This window comes from Meriones unguiculatus, chromosome 19 (assembly GCF_030254825.1).
Source record: "Meriones unguiculatus strain TT.TT164.6M chromosome 19, Bangor_MerUng_6.1, whole genome shotgun sequence".
In the NCBI taxonomy this organism is placed as follows: Eukaryota; Metazoa; Chordata; class Mammalia; order Rodentia; family Muridae; genus Meriones; species Meriones unguiculatus.
In genome coordinates, this window is record NC_083366.1 from 11,748,624 (window position 1) to 11,770,069 (window position 21,446).

Consider the following 21,446-nt stretch of genomic DNA (forward strand, 5'->3'; position numbering starts at 1 on the left):
CATATGAATTAAAACAAAATTATTTGTGATCCCCTGTGGCCCCATGTTCTATCCTGGTCATGCCACTTGAAGGTTGAAAGCCCAGTGCTTCATTTTCACTAGAACTTTTCTACCAGGTTAACAAAAAGGTCACTAAGACAGAATCCATGTCGGTCACTCATTTAACTCTTTTATATGCTTGGTAATCTAATATATAGTAAAAATATATATGCATTGTAAATCGGGTATCTTTTTTTTTTCCATTTACCACTGAGGAACTTATATGGTAAGACGCATACTAGAGAATATTTTGTTGGTTTTTTTTAACATGAAGTTATCATAATTAAAATGGAAATATAGTAGTAAACAGAACTTACTAAAATACAAAGAAAATACAGTATGACTTGAGAGTTTATCATTGAAACCAAAAATTTAAATTGGAACAAAAAGATTCTGATCTAACTGCTTACAAGGTTTTATAAAAAATAGTTAAAATAATACCTGAATTAAAATTTTAATGAAAAAGAGCATTAAATATGAACCTGTGAATTAATTACTCTCAAGATTATCTGTCAAAGCTGTGGTCGTTTGTCAAAAAAGAAGCAGACAAGTCTTAGAAATACAATTCTAATTTGCATTCACAGGAGCAAAACTTAGGACTATTAGTTAAACATGGTACTCAAATTTTAGGTTAAATAATAGTATAGTGCAGTAAGGGAAATTATAAATATTTATGACTAAAATGTCAGTGGAAAACCTTTTTGTATGGATTAAAATAATTCATTAAAATTACTACTAAATAAAAAGCAAAAATAATTCTATTAGAACTTTAAATGAGACAGAGAGAGAAAAACTTTAAAACTCCAGTTCGTAACTTAACAATAAATATGTAAACTACTAAACAAAATCAGGAATATAAATTACTTTGAAACACCTACTTATATCCATTTTAATGATAATTAAAAGTTACAATGTGTCAAAGACATATTTTAAAAAAGTGGTGGGGGGTAAGACAAGTGAATCAAATTTTGTTTATATCCTAAAATTACAAGACACTTTGACAATGTAGTGTTGGTTCACTGCTTTTCCAGTTGAAAATGTTCTATGCGCACTGCCTTCATCTTTGGTGTCACTGCTACCAATAGACACAGCACACAGCTTTAAAACCTAACCATGTTCCACTAGGAAAAAGCAAGTCAACATCACTTCTTTAAAATTAAGATAGAAAGACTCATTTTTATCTCATGGTCCACAATACCTGGAACATCATGCCAAAATATAAAAATTTAAAGGGAACATTATTCTCCTCTAACTGCACCAAGAATTTGGCTACTGTATGCTGGTATGATGACAGCCAGGAGTGGGCAGAAGCTACAGAAAGACATAACATACATAAGTTTTACTCACAATTAGTAAAAGAAAGGTTCAATTTAATGTGACACTACAGTGGGACAACAATGCCTTCCGGTCAATGTGCTACAACTTGGTTCTCTTGTAGCTTAAAAAGATAGTGTACTTGTCTTAAATTTACACAAAACATTAGCAAACATAGTAGTTGTTCATGATTAAAATAAAACAGCAATGTAAATTAATTTAACACAGTGTTAAATATATTCACATGATCACCATTGTAATTCAAATGGTCACTAATGAAGTTACATGTCAATATATGTACATAATATTTGCCACAGCAGTTTTTGAACTTCTGAGTGTTGCAAACCAGGTAACTTTACAAGACAATAATCTTGTAACAATTCTTCATATTATGAAAGGAAATAAATGTTGTAAGTAGTTTCATTCCTCAGGGGAGGGGCAGACTTCTCAAAAGTCAGTGCAAGTTGAAGACAGTTCTACCTCTTGAGTATCTGAACTTGACCAAGAAAGACTCCTATACGCTGAGGAAAACAAATCTTAAGATGTTAATGATCTCCTAACACTGTCAGTGGCATTCAGGAGATACATGCCACCAAGAGGAACACAGAGTTCTATAGCAGAGCCTTCTGAGAATATGCTTGCTGTGGCTGAGGTGGTTGTTGGCTGCCTCCTGTTTGAGGCAGGGCTGATGATGTTAAAGTATAGTTTGGCACCTGGGACATATTAGGTCCTGTATTCTGGTATATGGTGACATCAGCAGGTACAGGTACAGCAGCAGGTACAGGTACAGCAGCAGCAGCAGCAGCAGGAGGAGGACTATATATTGAAGCCTGGCTGGGATACGAATTTCCATGAACAGAACTAACCATTGCACTGTAGAGGGAGAAAAACAATTAATTAACTAAATAATGAATTATGTACCCAGAGATGAACAGGAAAACTATTAAACAATTCATTTGATAATTTATTAAATAAGTACAGTATCAAACTGCTATGAAGAAAAATAAATGCCTATTATTATAGAACTTACATTGTGGTAGGAGAAAAAAAAACCCCAATAATGTCAATAGTTAAAATAGCAGTGAAGAAAAACAGAGCATGGCAAATAGTAGCAGAAGTACCTACACAACAGATTCTTGCTTATGTGGGGTGGTAGAGGAAGGCTTTTCAGATAAGGCTTAATTCAAGAAAAGATATTAAGGCAGAGGAATCACATCAGCAGTCTAGGGAAAGCACACATTAGGCTAAGAAAAAGAAGCCTTTGAGGTTTTATAATGCCAGGTATGTTCAAGAAACAGAAAGGAGGCCAAGGCAGCTGTAGCAGAATGAGTAAAAAGCACACGTGGTATGAGATAAAGTCACAACTAAGAGTCGGTGCTGAGGAAGGTCCAGGGAGTAGCTGAGAAGCTACAGGCTTAGGCTCTGTGAAACAAGCTCTGGTTTGTGCTTCAGGAGAAGGTAATGAGCTATGAGCTGTGTTCTGGCAGGCTCACATGGAAACACAACAGATGTGGAGCTGGCAGGCGCCCAGAGCCATGGTGGAGAAGGCGCGAATGGGCGCGCCCTACCTTGCAGAAAGCGCCATTGAGACCTGATAGCGGACCAGGTGGTCTAGAGCGCGTTCTGGCTGATAAAAACAGCTCGAATGGCCCCTTACTAAAAGGAGAGAGCTACACTTGGGAAGGGAGAGGTCTAGAAGACACGTAAGAAAACTGGCGCATACTTCTCTTGTTACACAGAGAAATCCTGTTTATGGGCAATAAATAAATAAATAAATAAATAAATAAATAAATAAAAAGAAAGAAAGAAAGACAAAAAGAAAAAAAAATGCACATGCAGCCTGGAGTCCCGGGCGAGAGCAGGAGTTGAAATAGACACTAGAGTCCTCATTTCAACACAGGAGGCTGTATGAAGTCCTTAGGAAATGACTGCACAGAACAGAGCAGTGCATACAATGAGCCCTAGCCTTTTTTCGGGGGCGGGGGGGGGGAGGGAGTACAGACAGGATTTCTCTGTGAAGCCTTGGCTGTCCTGTACTCTTGGTAGACAAGGCTAGCCTTGAACTCTTCTGAGTGCTGGGATTACACACGTGTGCTACCACAACCAGCTTTGAGCAAGACTCTGATGTCAGGAACATAAAGGTGCCTTTGGCAAAAGCAAGTGAGGAACAGTAAGCAAAAAGAAAAACCAAGTGACAACTGCATGACCTAGTAAAACATATTAAAATCAGGGAAGGGTAGGACTTGTGAAATGACCACAGGATCTGGCAATACGGATATCACCAGCATCTTGACAGAACAGTTTCAAGTGCACTAGCTGCTCATCTACCGCCCTAAAAGTACATAGTCACAAGGGCATCACATACAGCTCAACTACAACCACATTAACCCACCTGTACCTGTTGAGACTTACATCTGTGCCCAACCTTACAAGCAGTGACAAATTAATGTCACCTCCAAAAGATACCTGTGCATTTTACAGGTGCTCTCTATAGGGCATGTCCTTCAAATGTTTGGCCTGCTTGGCTTGGCTCCTATCTGTTATCTGGTTAGTTATCAGCTTGGCTTCATTTTCTCTAGGACACTTTTGTCTTATCTATTGCTCCTGCTTGCCATCAGATCACACATGTTCATCTGTCACTGTTTCCTCTGGTGGATGCCTTTTTATGTGTATACTCCTATAAAACTAAAGTCACTGTAAGAGCTAGAGTCTCTTTCACCTTTTTGCAGCCATCTATGAAGGACCCAATTTTATACCAAGAACTCGGTGAGTAAGTAATACTTAAATGTTAAAATGTTAATGATGACAAATTTTAAATACTGGCTTAAGATAGAAGTAAGTTACTGTTTTTCAGTTCCTTGAAGGATCTTATAAAGACTCTGAGAATTGATATATATTTATACATGCATAAAAACAAATGTGTGCTTAGAAGAAAAAATAAGGCAACAGCTGGCAGAGCAAATAGATTAAATAAAAGAGGAAGTAGTGCAAATAGGATTAAAAAAAGGAAAATGGAAGAAAAAAGCAAGGCCTGAGGTTGAGTCAGGAGTGCCGTATATTTCACTGTGCTTTCCAACTATAATTCAAGGCCATCAGGATTTTCACTGATGCACAGGCAAGTTTGTCTAGCCTTCTTCAGCATACATCTAGGAGGCTCTTTTTTTCAAAAAAAATTATACACTTTAATTAATACAGAACGACATCAATTTCCCTCTTTCCTCCCTCCAGCCCCTCCCATGACCCCTACTCTCAAGCTGATAGCTTCTTTTACTGGTACATACATAAACGTGTGTGTGCGTGTGCACGCGCGCACAAACACATAAATACAATCTGCTGAATCTATTCGTGTTATATTTGTACATGTTTTCAGGACTAATAACTTTGTACTGGAGAACCAATAAGAGAATGTGCAGGAGGCCACTTCTTGTTCCTTCGCATACAGTTTCACTCTTTTAGAATGAAGAGCTTTTCAGGTGTCTGTCCCCAGGACATTTGGAAGGCACTCAGGAGGTGGCATTCATGCAACATCCAAATGCCACCTATCGTGGAGGCAGTATTTGGAGAAGATTATAAGGATGAAGCCACCATAGCTTATCAATCTGTTTATCAATTATTTTGTCTCTTAAACACATGTTTTAAAAATTAGTGAGATATAAACTGGTTGTAGAGCATTTGCCTACATATTAAGGTTCAAGGTTTTATCCCCAACACTGTGAAGAATATGGAAGGCTTTGGGGCAGACACAGACAAAAAAGCAATTTCTTTACAGTGGAACTGTGGACTGGGATAAGTAGTGTAACATAAAGGGAAGTGCATGTGCACCCTAGAACACTGTGATGGTGAACTCCTAAAACCTACTCTTACTTGCTTCCAGGAAAAGAGTTAGCCTGCATTCTTACAAAACCCACCCCACACACAGACAGGATGGTCTGAACAGCAATGCCTACCTCCTCCAGTTTTTCTTATCCAGGTTTATGCTTACAGATCACTGCAACCAATTAAAGAATTTTAACATTAACCCCAAACAACCATCAATAATTAAATTACTTCGGGTAAGAAGCCTGGGTCTGCTGACTAGGAAGAGCTGCACTTGCAGACGGCGGAATTGCTCCTTGGCTGATGGAAGACAGCTGCTCAGGAGGAAGACTGTAGCTCTGGAGATGGCTCATCTGTGCACTCCCTGCTACCAGGTAGGTACCACTTTGAGCAGGTCCTGCATATACCTATAAGATGCGATAAGAAAACATTCCATTATACAACTTTAAAGCATATGCCAAACGTACTCAGCAGAAGCATTTAGTTACAAAACAGCATGCTTTGCTCCTTCAGAACTTCTTTTAAATGTTATTTCTATCAATTGGAATTTGATAAAAAGCATTTTAGTAGACTGATGATTTTTAGTCACTGTAAAAGTATTTGTGTGTTTGCATGAATGTGTATGCTTACATGAGTATGTGGGAGCATGCTGGCCAAAGGTTGGTATCAGGTGTCTTTCTAGATAATTCCCACCTCATCTATTGGGCTGTGGTCTCTGAACCCAAAGCTCAACTATTTGGCTACTATAGCAGGGCAGATGGCTCTGGGGATCCCTTCTGTATTTCCATGTGCTGGGATTACAGCGGGTGACACACCCAGTTGGCATTCAGAGAGCTGGGAATCCAAAATGAAGTCTGGCAAGCACTTCACCCACTGAGCCTTCTTCCTAGTCCAAGTTTTTATTTTTAAGTCTTACATGAACAGATTTTGCTTTCATATAAAAGCACTAAAGAAAAGAAATATATTTCATATTAATATAACTTCTATATTAAATGTATGACATACTTTCCATGTTGTTCTTTTAAAAAGTTTTTAATTTTTTTTTAAATTCTGGTTTGTTCAGTTTTTTGGTTGCCTGTTTATTTGAGGGAGCGCGGAAGTTGAAGTTGGAGCGTGGGGGTAAGAAAGATCTGGGATGAGTTATGGGAAGAGAAACCATGATCAAAATATATTATATGAAAAAAAAAATGTTATTTTCAATTAATATATGTTATTAACATATATGCACTTATATATGCATTTTACAAAACAGACATGTATATATATATGTATATATATATATATATATATATATATGAATACCAACACTTTGGAAGTATACTTGAATTCATTGTTTTATAGACCTAAACTGTAGTTATAATTCACATTTCTAAACTGCAACTTAATGAATGGAGAACACATTAACTTGCTAAGGCAGGGTAAGCAACTTTTCTTATAAGGTCTAGAGAGTCTACTGTAAGTACTCAATTTTATAGGTTTAGAATGCAGCCCCAGACATAGCAGAAATAAATGTGGTGTCTGTGAGCCAAACAGAGTGGCTTTGGTTTTTTTGTTTGTTTGTTTTGACTTTGACAAAAACAAGCAGCAGGCTGGATTTCTTCACCAATTCCTATATCCAAAAGTTGTTCTTTTTGTTGTTGAATTTAAATTTAAAGAAAAAGAAGTCCACTTTTCTCTGAAGGAAGTTGCAACACAAGACTGGCTTGTATAGCCTATGTGGTCCAAGCTGGCCTTAAACGTGAAGCAAGCCTCCTGCCTCAGCTTTCTCCTGAATGTTGGGATTACAGGCACTTCCACATGCTCACCAACCTCTCCAGCCATTAACCTACCAGCAGAAGCCACCATGGATCACTGAAGTCTCAAATATTCCACTTTAAATTTTTTATTGTGAAAGTCTTGTTTTTTTATTTAAAAAGACATTTTACTGTCTTTATAGTAAGATTGTTCTCATGTGCTAAAACAACCAGCACAATCATCAAGAAACCAGTCACTTTCTATTTCATTAAATATAACAAATTCACATCAGAACTGGAGACTCTCAGAAGAATGCAGAATTAGCAATTTTATTTGAAAAGATAGAAAAACTGGTTTTAACCAGTTTTTATTACATATGAAACCTTATAATATGAACCCAAATTTTAAAGACATTGGCCTAGGGTAGGGTCAAAATACCCGTATTTAAAGAATAAGGAGTAGGAAAAAACTATTTAGTGGGAAATTTTGCTACTTATTCCTGTACAATGAGAAAATTAAATATATGTATGCATGTATATATATAATATATATATTATATATACAGTATACATATACCTATCATATACTTGATATACTGGTATACTCAGCATATTATCTAATATATTTATGAATTTTAAAAATTCTGTGAATTTTTTCATTGTAAACATTATGCTGAAGAAATTACAGATTTTGGGCTAGAGAGATGACTTGTGGCTAAAAGTACTGCCGATTCCTAGGGCACCCAGTTTACTTCCCAGCACCCACATCAGACATCTCAAAACCACCTGTAAATCCAGCTCCAGGATCCAACACCCTCTTCCGGCAACCGCACACATGTGGTATATACTCACAAGGACACACATACATATTCATGCATTTTGCAAAAACGCAGACATTTCAAAGAATCTCAAGTACATTAAAAATTTGCACAACAGCCTTGAGCTTTACAAAACATACCTGGGAACTAGAAACACCAGATGACTGCACATAATACTGCTGGTTCTGTAACTTTGCATACATAGAATACATTGGATCTTCATTCATTAACTTCGTATACAATGAAAGGGCTTCCATCACCTTCACATTTAGTTCTGAGAGTTCTGAATGTTTTCTGCAATATTACACAATAATTTGATTGCTAAATAAGATACTGTTCTAAATTATGACTCATCAAAATAGCAAAATGTAATCAATTGACTTGAGACAAAAAGACTTTTTCCTTTTTTTCCCCAGGTAAGAAAAAAATGTTTCCAGGTTAGGAAACCGTGCTGGAGTGCTTGACTGTCCTGGAACTGCCTAGATTTCTCTTTTATCAACTGATGACCAGCCCTTTAGGCTTATTAAGCACAATTATATAAAAAAGAGAACGGCAGTGAAGGCCTATGGGATCCTTGCTTTCCAAGAAAGGGCAAGTGAGTCTAAATCCTCATTCATGGCAAGGTGAAAACGAGACTGAAGGATGGCTCCTTGAAATGCTGTCTGTGTGTTGTACATGTGACAGCCGCATGTGCACATAGGAGCCTGAGATACTCGGGGGTTGGGGGGTGTCTTCTCTCTGTGGCATCTTCCTTTAGTGTTAAGACAGGATCTCTGACAGAGCCTGACGCACATCAAATCACCTTGGCTGGCTGTGCAGTGGACCCCAGTGATCTGTCTATCTGCACCAGGCCTCTTCCTCTCTCCCCACCTTCTGCCATCATGGCTGAGCTTAGGCACGCATCACCATGCCCTGCTTTTCATGCAGGCTTTGAGGATCCAAACTCAGATCCCTGCAGTTGTGTGGCAAGCTCTTTACCATCTGAGCCATCTCTGCAGCCTGGATACCCTTTCAGAAAGGTAATTTACTGAAATGGTTTCAGAGACAAAGTTACACAACTTAAATACAGTTAAAGTTCTTTACCTATCAATATCTTCCAGCTTTTCATCAATGAGAGGTCCCATCTGATGACACATCGCTAAGAGGGCAGTGTTTGAAGAAATAAGAAACATAACAAAAGAAAGTAAACTTTTGAAAAATATTTATAGAATTAAAGAAAAAAGTTTAATGTGCAGTAATAAAAATGTCAACTATACTTTGTCAGCAGAACCTAGAATTGATTTTCATAAAGTATAATGGTGACAATTTAAAGTACTGATTTCAATATAGATACTTTTTCATTTACAAGACTTTAAGATGCTGAATAAAATAATTTGTACAGTAAGCTCTGTGACTTCAACTTCTACTCAAGATTTAAACAGCACGTGAGAGAGACTGGCAGCCAAGAGAGACTGGCACAGAATGTTTAATGTTCCATTTCTAAGATTACTCTCAAAACTCATCTTAGAGTCCTTAGATAGAAAGATCTCTGATTATTCTTTGCTTGCAAGGCAGACAAAAACTGAGGTTACCTTCAAGATGAAGCAGCTCTGGTAAGTCTGGTTGATTATCACTTGGGTCTGTACTTTGCAACATCTGTAACAACTGGTCCATTTTATCCTACAGAAATTAAAACGGTTAATGTCAAAAGCAACCACTCTCTGTGAAACATTATGTTCTCACTTTGATAACTCAATCATGGAAAGATGACTTTTACAATTCAGTTAAGAAGCTTAATTCTACCTTCATGTTTTTTAGCATCTTACGTGTTTTCCCTTTAGCACCATGAGAAATCAGATCCTTGCACACTATTAGGTATTTTTCAAAATGTTCAAATCAGAACAGGAGTTCAAATCAGAAGTTTAAATGTTCAAGTCATTTAAACTTGCGATCTCTTATAACACATTCAAGAATTCCACTTTGTTTTGGAGCAGCTGTAGCTTAGCCACCCAACAGTTGGAACATCCTTCCCAAAACAACCTGCTATGACTAACAGTTCAGTCATTACTTCTTGCTGGCAGTGAGTATGACAGCTGTTCCACATGCAGAGCCCAGGCCTTTCACAGCTGTTCTTCTAAGTGGGGCTCTAAGGATTTACTCTGTTCCCTTTCCATCAAGATTTCAGTTTGTCATAAAAGAAGAAATTGTAGTTTAATCTTTTTTTGTGGGAAATGATGGATAAGTAATATCCATTTACTTGAGTCTATTTCAAAATTCTTTAAAACTTAGAACTGAAGGAACTAAAAAAGGCAATTGCATAAAAATACCCATGTATTATACAAAATATAGTTTTTCATTTACCAAATTCTTTAAAAATTATTACAAACTTTTCTCGTGCATATTTTTTAGGTAGTAATGCTACCACACATAGGCACACAGAGCTAATAATTTAAAGACTACAATTTCTGAGTAAAACTGATACATAAAAGATTTCTTGAAAGATGAATTAATTACTAGATTAGAAGCAGAGGAAAACTCTTGTCAAGGCAAATCGATTCTGGATTTTAAAATGGATATTCTTTCAGGTACAAGATTCATGTTCATTTTAAGACATTAAAAAAGATAGTAGAAACATTTGTCTCCTGCTAACACAACATGGTTTCTATGTGGGCCACAGCTGAGTGCTCATACATTTCCTTCTGTAAAGCAATCTGGCCAACTAGCACTCTCCCACAGTCTTGCTTCTCTCAAAGAGAAAGTAGTACCACTACCATTTAAACCAGGCTGGAGATGTGGTTCACCAGATAATCACTTGCCTGGCATGTACAAGATGCTGGGTTCCATCTCCAGGACAACAAAAATAAACAATTGTTTTTTAAATCAGTAATTCCAAACTTAACCTCATTACAATTCTGCTCATATTTTATCTAAATGCACTTTAAAGTCTTCTAGACGTCTACATCAAACATCTTTGCAACAAAAATGTGTATATAATTTGGCAATATTCTAAGTTTAAATTCATCAGTATATAATGTAAAATGGGTTGAAATAACAAAGTTCAGATTTAAAAGGATGAAATGAGTCAAGATTCAAGGTCATTCATATTCCTATTTTATGTCGATATGTGAAACTGATAGGAAACCTTATTTATATGTTTCAAGTTTTGAGAGCAATACCTCTGAATTATTTCCATAGTTTCTGAGTGTTATAACAGGAATCACAAGTGGCTTATCACTAAAAATTATTTTTAGGGGCTGAAGAGATGACTCAGCAGTTGAGAACACTGATAGATCTTCCAGAGAATTCCCAGCACCCAGATGGCAGCTTGCAACCCTCTGTTATTCCAGTTCCAGGGAAACCCAATGCCCTCTCTGGCCTCTGTAGACACCACATATGAACATGGTACACAGACAAAATACTCATACACATGAAGTAAAATACAAATTTAAATTATATTTCATAATCTACTAGCTAGCAATTCGCCGTGTTCATTGTTTATTATTGCAAAATGCATAAAACTATTTGAACTGTGCTACTAATCATTAAACCCACCAATACTTGGAACTGCCTCTAGAAATCAATGCACCACAGTAAGGCACAGTATGTGCCAGGATAAGGTTTTGATCTATATAACGGAGAAAGAAATTGTAAAAGAGAAGATAAAGAAAATGATGACAGGAAGTATTCTCAAGCATACCAACTTCAGGAATTATTACACGAAAACAGGGTGCCGGAATAGAGTGCCCTATGCTGATCTACATCAGGAGCCAGAAAGTAAGCACAGGATTTTATGATCTCCTTGGTAACTTCAGCACAAGGCAGTCAGAAAATGAAAAATGAAAAAGAAAAAGAATGTAACCGTGTTTCAAATTTGGCCTGTATGGCTTGCTAATTCTATCATTTAATACTTTACTAATTACTTTTAGTATAGTAAATTTAACCCTTTACTAATTCAATATAATACTGATAGTAGTATTCAAAACAGTACTATTAATAGGTCTGACTACAAAAATAGAAGTGTAGGGGCTGGAAAGATGGCTTAGCAGTGAAGAATGGCTACTCTTTCACAGAACCAGGGTCCAAATCCCAGCACTCATGTGGCAGCTCACAACTCTCTGTAATTCCAGTTCTAAGGAGACAGAGGGCCTCTTCTAGCTTCCACAAGTACTAACTATGCACATGGTGCAGATTTACATGCAATCAAAAAACACCCATACATATAAAAAATACATAGTTGTAAATGTGGTTCAAGATATAAAAATCATTTTAATATTTTCTTCATATGTAGTAATAGCAGAGATTTTCATGCAGCCTATAGCATATTAATGTAATGTAATTCCAGAGATGCCAAGGTTGGGTTGGAGACAGCCCAGTTGTAGAGTGCTGGCCTCGTAAGCAGAAGGCCCTAGGCTAATCTCCAGCTATAAGGCAAACAACCCACCAACCTGACTCCAAAAGAATACTGATACAGTTGCTACTATGTGCATTTTCAAACATAAACACTAAAAACAAACACAGATGTAACAATGACATATGGACATATTTCACATAAAATTAATGTAAACGTATCCCAATCAAATGTGTTCAATCCAAGCAAGGAGCACAACTCATTTCATTGAACTGGTTTATGGAATAGTAATTTAATAACAGCTTCACTTTGGAAACCAGAACATTTGTTTTATTCTTTCACCAGACCATTAATAAGTCTACTATTCTCTGTAATGCTAAGCAATTTCCATGCCTGTTGGGTATATGAAAAAGCGGGTATTCTCCCAGACCACCTACAAAACTGTAAAATCTCCCTTCTGTTCAACAATTTCACAGTACTTATTAACATGAAAAACACACAGATCTTTTAGTTTGGAAATTTCCTGGATAGCTAAGAAAAACAAACTAAATGTTAAAAACAAGACAAAACAAAAAACTCTCACTATAACACTGTTTGGGATAGCAACTAAAATTGGAAACTAAGTGCCCAATACTTAAATGCATGAATATAAATCCACTCTATAAAATACTAGACAGGAATTCACATTCATCCTTATCTTACTACTCCCTCTTCCTCTCTCTATAACACTGGAAGTCAATTCAGAGTCTCATACATGCTATGAAAATGCTCAAATATTGAGCTATATCCTCAACCTTTAGCAAGATAAATGACAAAATCTTAGTAAGGTAAAAATGCAATCAAAGAATTAAAATACACATATATTGTAAAAAATTCATGCTTTGTCTACATTGTTAATATTTTCAGAACAAGAAAAAAAGCAATCCAGCTTTCATCCAAGGTCCAATAGTGATCAACAAGGAAATCACTCACCTCATCAATAAAGGCTGGTTCTGGTTCTGGCTCTATTGTTTCTATCTGAACATCATCACTGAATTGTACTGTCTTCTTCTCTGTTTTTACTGAAATACATAAAAATTGTATTTTCCTTAAAATAGATCTAAAAAAAAAAATCTAAGTACTAGCAGAGAATGTGGACTTTAAAGACTCAATAAGGAATAACTGAACTGAAGACATTTTAGAAAATGAAAGATCTTTATAAAGCTATCCTAATTTTCTCTTGCAAAAATGTTTCCTCTAAGCGATCTCATTAAGAGTAAGTTATGCTTCTGAAATAAAATTTACCTACTTCAGAATTGAAAGCTTACACCAACATAAGTAAATTTTGTAATTTAAAAGAATTCTTTTTAAACGACTAGAGAATTCAAAAGAAAAATTGTTGATAAAAACACCATGTTAAAACATAATAAACTGAAAAATCATGCATGTCCTCTGCAATGGCACTGGCTTTCTAGCCAGAGAGCAACATCAAGGTTCAGAAAAAAAAAGTGTACTTGACGCCAGCAGGAATCTGCACTGGCCAGCACATGAGCCTAGCTTTCTGATTCCACTGTACTTAAAAGTGAAATGTGACCAGTAACATTAGCAAACAACTGGCCGTGAGCACAGATTTCTCTCGCTCACTAAAGCAATCTTTGAAAACTACTTAATGCAACTAAAAATGTAGTGCTGTTATTAATATGGCAACCTCCAAATAACACAAAAATCCCAGACAATTCTAGAGAAGGATCATGTTTCCTGGATTTTTGGTCCTGGCATCAATGAGGTCAATTAGACATGAAAATGTTGGAATAAGGATGGAAACAGGTAGATGTTACAGTAGGAGGACCTACAGATGGAAATAATGTTCATTACACAACTCAATGTGGTTGAAGAAATATTAAATTTGCCTACGTGAGTTTCTAAAACAATCTTGTATGGTATGCCTGTTTTAAAGAAAGTGGTTTAGAAAGATTAAAATCTCTTGCACAAAAGAAAAACTAACAGTTGGAATGGCTGGATCAGAATGTCGTTTCACCTTGTCTTTTAGCCCAACTACTGGGATCTGGCTTGTGACTTTGAAAAGCTGTTATTGTTATGTGTTATGGACTTCGACTACTGTCTGTTTAATTGCAAATATAAGTAACATTTATTTCACTCAAATCATCAAAAAGCAACATTCTACATATGAAAAAAACCAAAAGTTTTGGCTGATTCATCTTCCCACTGGGAAAAGAGACATCTGCTAAAAACATTCTGCTTACTATCTTGCACTATTAACAAGTAGAAGGCTGGGACAGCTCTGCATTCATTGGCTGTTACCCCATAGAAAACACATGGCAGACTTCACAGAATTGATAATTGCAGGCCCTCATCTCATAGGAACTGATATTAAATGTGTATGATATGCAAAATATGCTAGTCACATATACAATGGCATATTTTCACAGTATCTGTCTCCAAAATAAAATACTGAAAGTGAGGCACTTGTATCTGTGACAGGCCAAGTGAAACTGACTTCTAGTTCCAGTAAAAGAACGATGTACAGAAATCCTGCTAGCAGTTTTCTAAATCTGAGGACTACTACTGCATTATGTAAGTTTCTCTGATACTGGTGCCCAGAGTGAAACATTCAAGAATCAAAAAACAGTAAATCGGCATTGTCATATAAAAAAAACAGACATGAGATCAAGGTTCTCATCTTGAACAAAAGTCCAAAGAATTTCTAAGTTTGCCAACAGCTGACATAAAAAAAGCCTAAAACACAAACACCTCCAGCAGACCAGACTGTTAAAAAGATGACCCACACAAGCCATTCAAAATAGGCTTATATAGACTTTTAAATATATATGTATATATATATATGTCTGTGTATCAGAGTATGTACATGTAAGCGCAGGTCCTCTAGAAGGGCAGGCACCCTGGATCCCCTGGACCTACAGTTATAGGTAGTTGTAAATGACTTAACGTGGGGGCTGTGAAACAAACTTAGGCCCTGTGAAGGAACAGCAAATGGCCATAATCAGTGGAGCCATCTCTCGAGTACTTACTTGTTTATGCAGTTTTGAGTTCCAATGACTTTTAGTTCTAACAATGGAGAAATGCATTAAAAGATCTGACTCTACAAAAGTGATATAACTCAGTAGCTACAAGAGAAGACCATTTTGTTAAAGATCTGTAATTTCTGACTTGCTGTTAGAAGCTTTTCTTCATTGTTAACATACATATCCAAGTCATACACTCTAGAAATATTTATACAGTGTATAGTGTGGTTAAGACTCTGAACCTTACTAGCACAAGTCTCATATCAAACACATTTCCTTTTTTTAATTTAAATTTATTTTTTATATTTTATTCACTTTTACGTCCCTATTGTAGACCCTTCCTTTATCTCCTCCCAGTCCCACACTCTCTTCCTCTTGCCCCCTACATGCTTTCCTTAGCGAGAGCCCTCCTCCCTTACCATCTGACCCCAGCCTAGCAAGTCTCATTAGGACTGCCTGTATCCTCTTCCTCTGTGGCCTGGCAAGGGACCCCTACCAGGAGGAAGTAATCAAAGATCAGACAACAGAGTCCATGTCAGAGCTCCCCTTACTAAGGAACCCACACGACAATTGAGCTGCCTATTGGTCTGAGTAGGGGAACTGGGTCCTCTCCATGTATGGTCCTTGGTTGGTGCAGTTTCCACAGGACCCCCTGAGCCCACATTTGTTGGCGCTGCTGGTCTAATTACGGCACTCCTGTCCTCTCTGGGTCCTTCTATTCCTGCACTCTTTTCTATGACTGCTTATGCTCTGCCCAAAATATGGCTGTGAGTTTTAATTAACATCTGCTTCGATCCCCTGCTTGGTGGAGTCTTTCAGGAGACATTTATAGTGATCTTACAACCATCAGAATGGCTAAGATAAAAAACTCAAGTGACAACATATACTGATGAGGATGTGGAGAAAGGGGAACACTCATCCATTGCTGGTGGGAATGCAAACTTGTACAACCACTTTGGAAATCAATCTGGTGCTTTCTGAGACAATTGGGAATAGTGCTACCTCAAGATCCAGCTATACCACTCCTGGGTATACATCCAAAAGATGCTCTACCATACAATAAGAACATTTGCTCAACTATGTTCATAGCAGCTGTATTCATAATAGCAAGAATCTGGAAACAACCTAGATGTTCTTCAAGTGAAGAATGGATACAGAAATCATAGTACATTTGTACAATGGAATACTACTCAGCTATCAAAAATAAGGAAATCAAGAAAATTGTAGGCAAATGGCTGGAACTAGAAAAGATCAACCTAAGGGAGGTAACCCAAAACCAGAAAGACATGCATGGTATATATTCACTTATAAAACAGACCTAAAGAAGCTAAATAACAAGGAAGACCCTACTGAGGATGCTTAATTCTCATTCCAAAGGGCAAATAGAATAGACACTAGAAGAGGTTGAAGAGAGGGAACAGGACAAAAGCCTTCCACAGATGTCCTCTGAAAGACTCTGCTTTCTTTAAGAAGCAGAGAGCTGGGTGTAGTGGCGCATGCCTGTAATCCCAACACTAGGGGAAGGGCAGGTGGTTTTCTGTAAGTTCGAGGTCTGCCTGGTCAAGGCTACCCTGTCTCAAAAAAATAAGGGGGGGAGCAGAAAATTTTGACTTACCTATTTCTGTGATTATTATTAACTCAACATCAAGCTTCAATACAGCATGGCTGTCTATAGACAAGGGAATAGTATTCTGAAAGGGCCCTAGCAGTGCTGTCTCCTACTTCTATTTCAGTTGCCACTAATAGTGATTTTCTTCCATGACCTTACTTGTTTCTGTTGTTATCTTGTTTTTTAATTTAGCAAGGATTTGAACTCAAGCAAAAAAGTCTTTATGTGACTGGTTATTAAAATTTCACCTGTCTTCTGCAAATACGCCAGAGTCGGATAGCCAGCCATTTGTGGTTTAGGGGTTGCTACTGTCAAATCTAGGACGAGACACTAGAAAACTGGCCCACCTTTAGAAAGCAAGCAGAATCTATGAGATTGCACTGCATCCGCCACACTTTATCAGCTGATAAGAGAAAACCTGATAGTATATATGAATAATTCTTCATGTATTTGGGCCTTTTATGGTACATAGACAGATGTGTGTATGTTACTGGAAGACATACATTTGTACTTCTTAGATTATTTCTGGTAAGAATTTTTATTTTATTTATTTGCTTTTAGAGACAAAGTGTCATTATGTAGGTCAAGGTGGCCTTCATTTGGCCACAGTGTTGGGATTAAAAGCATGCAACTCTATGTGCAGCTTGGAATTTCACTGTTAAGAATACCTAGTGGCAAAAAACACTTAAGTCATTTGCCTATAAAGTTCAGCTTACTCAACTTTCATCAAGAATATTATGGATTATCTATCATCCATCAACCGACTGAAAAGTACTCACTCATTTCTGGTTCAGCAGTTAGATCTGCAGTCACAAAATTAGAAGGAAAAAGCCCCATGCCTTGATGGGTTTCACCTTTCCACCAGTTGGGATCACTGTGACAAACAAAAAAGGAATGCTTTACTGCAAGAAGGAAGACTTTATCTTTCACAGTATTTGACTTAGCTTAACACCAGATGACTCCTGAAACTACCCAATAAAGGAGATAGCACCTATCTTCCCAAAGAGTAACTGAGCCCTACCAACAGAAGCTTTTATGTACAGCTCTTTCCCTCAGAAGGCCAGGAAGTCCTCTGAGAAGCCTATGAGCGGTATAGTAATTAATCTCCTGGGCTTCTCTGATATTATTACAGTCTTGCATTTTTCCTTAACTATAAAGCAAACTCTCAAATGCTGGTTTTTAATTGTCTCACAGTTTGTTGCTGTTCTCATAACTAAGGACCTGAAACAGGTTTCAGTCTGTCAAATCAGACACGTAATGTTTGTATGTAAACCTTCACATGTCAGTACTGAGTTCCTTGCTAATAAGCACTTTAAGCACTTTTCTCCCATGAGTATTAATTTTCTCAAAATCAAATACTCTTTCTGAGCCTTTAATGCCATGGACATTATCCTCTTTTCTCATTTCAAATTTGTCTTTGGTTAACAGAGTAAGTCAAACAGGGCATTACTAACTTTTAGATAACAAATGTTGAAAATTGTTTACTTCCTTCATAATGTTGTAAGCAGTATGGATCAGATGCATTTATCTTTCAAAAACTAAGAAAAAACTGCATCATTCTCAACTTAAAAAAAAAAAAAAAGCTATGAAATCTTTCCCCCAAAAGAGGCCCTTAGGTTTAAAACCAAATAAGAGCTCTTTCTAGTAAGATGTAAGAAGTATTCGACCATATCTGCACTCCTTCACCACTACTCCCTCAGGCTAACAAGGTCCATTTCCTCCTCCCAATTTGACGCATACAGAAGATGGCACCACCTGTAGTACAAATTCCAAACAGAACTTTCCCCAGTGCCCACTGGACAGAAAGCCAGCAAGTGCTTAATAAACACTTTTTCCAAAGAAGGAAGGACCAAGATGCAATTCTAACTAACCAGCTCAAATTCTACTTCATTTTGGCTTCTTCATGAAAAGATCAAAATATAAAGATCAAAATACAGTCTGAATGGTCTTCCTAAATTCACATGCTGAAATCTTGTCAGTATCATTAGGGGCCTTTGGAAAGTGATTAACTCAGGGCAACAGAAATTTCCTGAATGGGCTTGATAACCTTACAAACCCCTGACTGCTTCTCTGCACCTTCTGCCACACCTGACACCAGAAACAGAAACGGCCCTCATCACGTGCCAAATTTGACAGATCATGAACTTTTCAGTCTCTAAACTAAGAAAAATAAATTTCTGTTGTTTAAAAGTCTGTTTGACAACACAAAAAGACTAAAGCAATTTTTTAAAGTCTGCAGAAAAAACCTTTACCAATTTGAATTCATTTTTAAAAAGCACTTGCAAATTTTAATACTTTATGGCCAACAATTCATTTTACATCAAACATATGGTTAAACTTTTAAAAATTAATGCTGTGTAGCTCTTCACCCATGACTCCATAAGCATAAAATGATTATGTTTTTACATGGACATGTAGTTTTATATAAATACTATCAATAGATCATCAACTTCCTTCAAACCAGTCCACTGTACTTTCTAAAACTTTAACCTTTTAAAAGATTTAAGAATTTAAATTACTGAATGGAACAAAAAATAAACTAAAATTATTTATTGTAACATAAATTTGGGGACAATTATACTACAAAATTAGTCTATATAGTATGAGGCAAGCAGGTTAACCATCATTTAAAACATCTAGTCAATATTTTGATTATGTGTGGTAATTACATTCAATGAAATAATATTAAAACAAAGGTATTATAGAATATATTTTTATAAAAGTGTTCAATGTATAATTAACCATTACCTATCATCAAGGACTGTAATAATCTCTCCAGCTTTAAAGGTAAGCTCATTATCCTCAGCAGCTTCAAAGTCATAAACAGCACGTACTTTTCTGCCTTCATGTTGGTGGTTAGTTAAAAGATTAGATGTGCTCGGATACAAAGTGGAAAGGGTAGTTGACTGCTGCCTTTGCTCCTTGAGAGACAACTCAATAGCTGCAAAACAGTGAGATTTAAAGATTTTAAACGATACTATAGCCAACAATACATTGAAATTATTACTTTTCTATAGTGTAGCAGAAGATTATGGCATATCCTTTTACAGTAGCAAACCACTAGCAGTTATATACATTCATTGCTGAAAGAATAAAAAAAAAAAACTTTTAAAAATTTATGACACTTTTTGGTTTATGCCCAGGAGTGGTATACCTGGGTCTTGAGGTAGAGCTGTTCCCAATTTTCTGAGAAAGCACCAGACTGATTTCCAAAGTGGCTGTACAGTTTGCACTCCCACCAGCAAAAAGCAGTTGCAAATTTTAATACTTTATGGCCAGCAATTCATTTTACATTAAACATACAGGTAAACATCGGGGTTCTTCCCCGATGACTCAATAAGTATGTAGGAGGGTTCCCCTTTCTCCATAACCTTGCCAGCATGTGCTGTCACCAGTTTTTTATCTTAGCCATTCTGACAGGTGTAAGATGGAATCTCAGAGTCGTTTTGATTTGCATTTCTCTGATGGCTAAGGATGTTGAACATTTCTTTAAGTGCTTCTCGGCCATTTGATATTCCACTGTTGAGAATTCTCTGTTTAGCTCTGTCCCCCAATTTTAATTGGATTATTTGGCTTGTTAGCATTTAATTTGAGTTCTTTATTTTGGCTATTAGCCCTGTCGGATGTAGGGTTGGTGAAAATCTTTTACCAGTAGCCAGTTGGTAAAAGGAGCCCCCCCGCCCCCCTTTCTGAGGACTAGAGGATGTGAGGGAAGGGGCTACAATTGGGATATAAAGTAAATAAATTTTTTAAAAATTTAAAAAATTTTGACATTAATTGAAAAAAATACAATTTAAGTTATTTTTTTTTAAACTTCAAATTTAAAAAATAAAGTACCTCTACTTCATCTGAAGCCATTTCCTTTATCTATAAATAGTTAACAAAGGTTATACAGTCAGACACCTATCTTCTTCCCTCCCTTCTAGGACTTAGAAACTCACCTTTTGCTAAATCTTCTTCCTCCTTTTTGTTAGCCACAGTGCCAGGGTCCTTGGCTACCAGAGCAGGGCTTGCTTTTGCTTGTTCTGCAGCCTAATATACACAGAAAAAGAAAATCAAGGTGTAAGTCATTCTCAAATTGTCTACACATATGTCTAACCGAAAATGTTGCAAGAACCCTCTCATTCACCTACTACAAATGTTTCAAGAAGAATGATACCCAATATGGAAGGCCTTCCGCTTGAAAGGAGAGATGGCTCAGAGAGGTTAAGAGCACGGCTTGTTCTTCTAGATCCTGAGTTGAATCCCCAGGAACCACCCACATGGTGGCTCACAACCATCTATAGTGAGATCTGGTGCCCTCTTCTGGCGTTCAGATGTACATGTAGACAGAACATGTATACATAATAAATTAAAAATAAAATAAAATGCAACTAGATAGGTGGATACACCACCCACATTTCCCCAGATTAATACAAAAATAAATGAAAAACAATATGCAAGGCAGAAAAGAAACAAAAGATTTTATAATTCTATAAAAATTCCAGAACCAAAGAGTTGGGTGAGCAAAGTAAAAAACAAAATAACAAACAAACAAAAAACCCACACATTTTGGAAATCTTTAATACAAATTCATTAGTTGTGTTGTACTGTTTCCTTTCAGGTACAAAAGCAGAAAGTAAGCTATATGAACTAATATTTATAAATAATAAAGTCTTAAAACCACATTTTATAAACTAAAATGCAAGTGACTTTGGCAGTGTGTTAATGCTTACAATTATATTGCGAACAAGACAATGTGCAGGTAAAAATGTGTGCTAATTCTTA

The 21,446-nt window shown here is 36.6% G+C and overlaps 1 protein-coding gene across 1 annotated transcript in view; it reads right to left on the reverse strand.

Annotated features, from left to right (window-relative positions):
• Window positions 1–1,388: 1,388 nt before the first annotated feature.
• Window positions 1,389–21,446, reverse strand: part of Stam (signal transducing adaptor molecule) — a 50,269-nt gene continuing 30,211 nt past the window's right edge. Inside the window, exons 6-14 of the mRNA XM_021658289.2 lie at window positions 20,621–20,711; window positions 19,428–19,620; window positions 17,459–17,553; window positions 13,020–13,108; window positions 9,292–9,379; window positions 8,804–8,858; window positions 7,861–8,014; window positions 5,401–5,576; window positions 1,389–2,226 (exon numbers count right to left, since the gene is read on the reverse strand). Coding sequence (XP_021513964.1) covers window positions 1,965–2,226; window positions 5,401–5,576; window positions 7,861–8,014; window positions 8,804–8,858; window positions 9,292–9,379; window positions 13,020–13,108; window positions 17,459–17,553; window positions 19,428–19,620; window positions 20,621–20,711 — 1,203 coding nt within the window. The 3' untranslated portion in view covers window positions 1,389–1,964. The remainder of the gene's footprint in view (window positions 2,227–5,400; window positions 5,577–7,860; window positions 8,015–8,803; window positions 8,859–9,291; window positions 9,380–13,019; window positions 13,109–17,458; window positions 17,554–19,427; window positions 19,621–20,620; window positions 20,712–21,446) is intronic.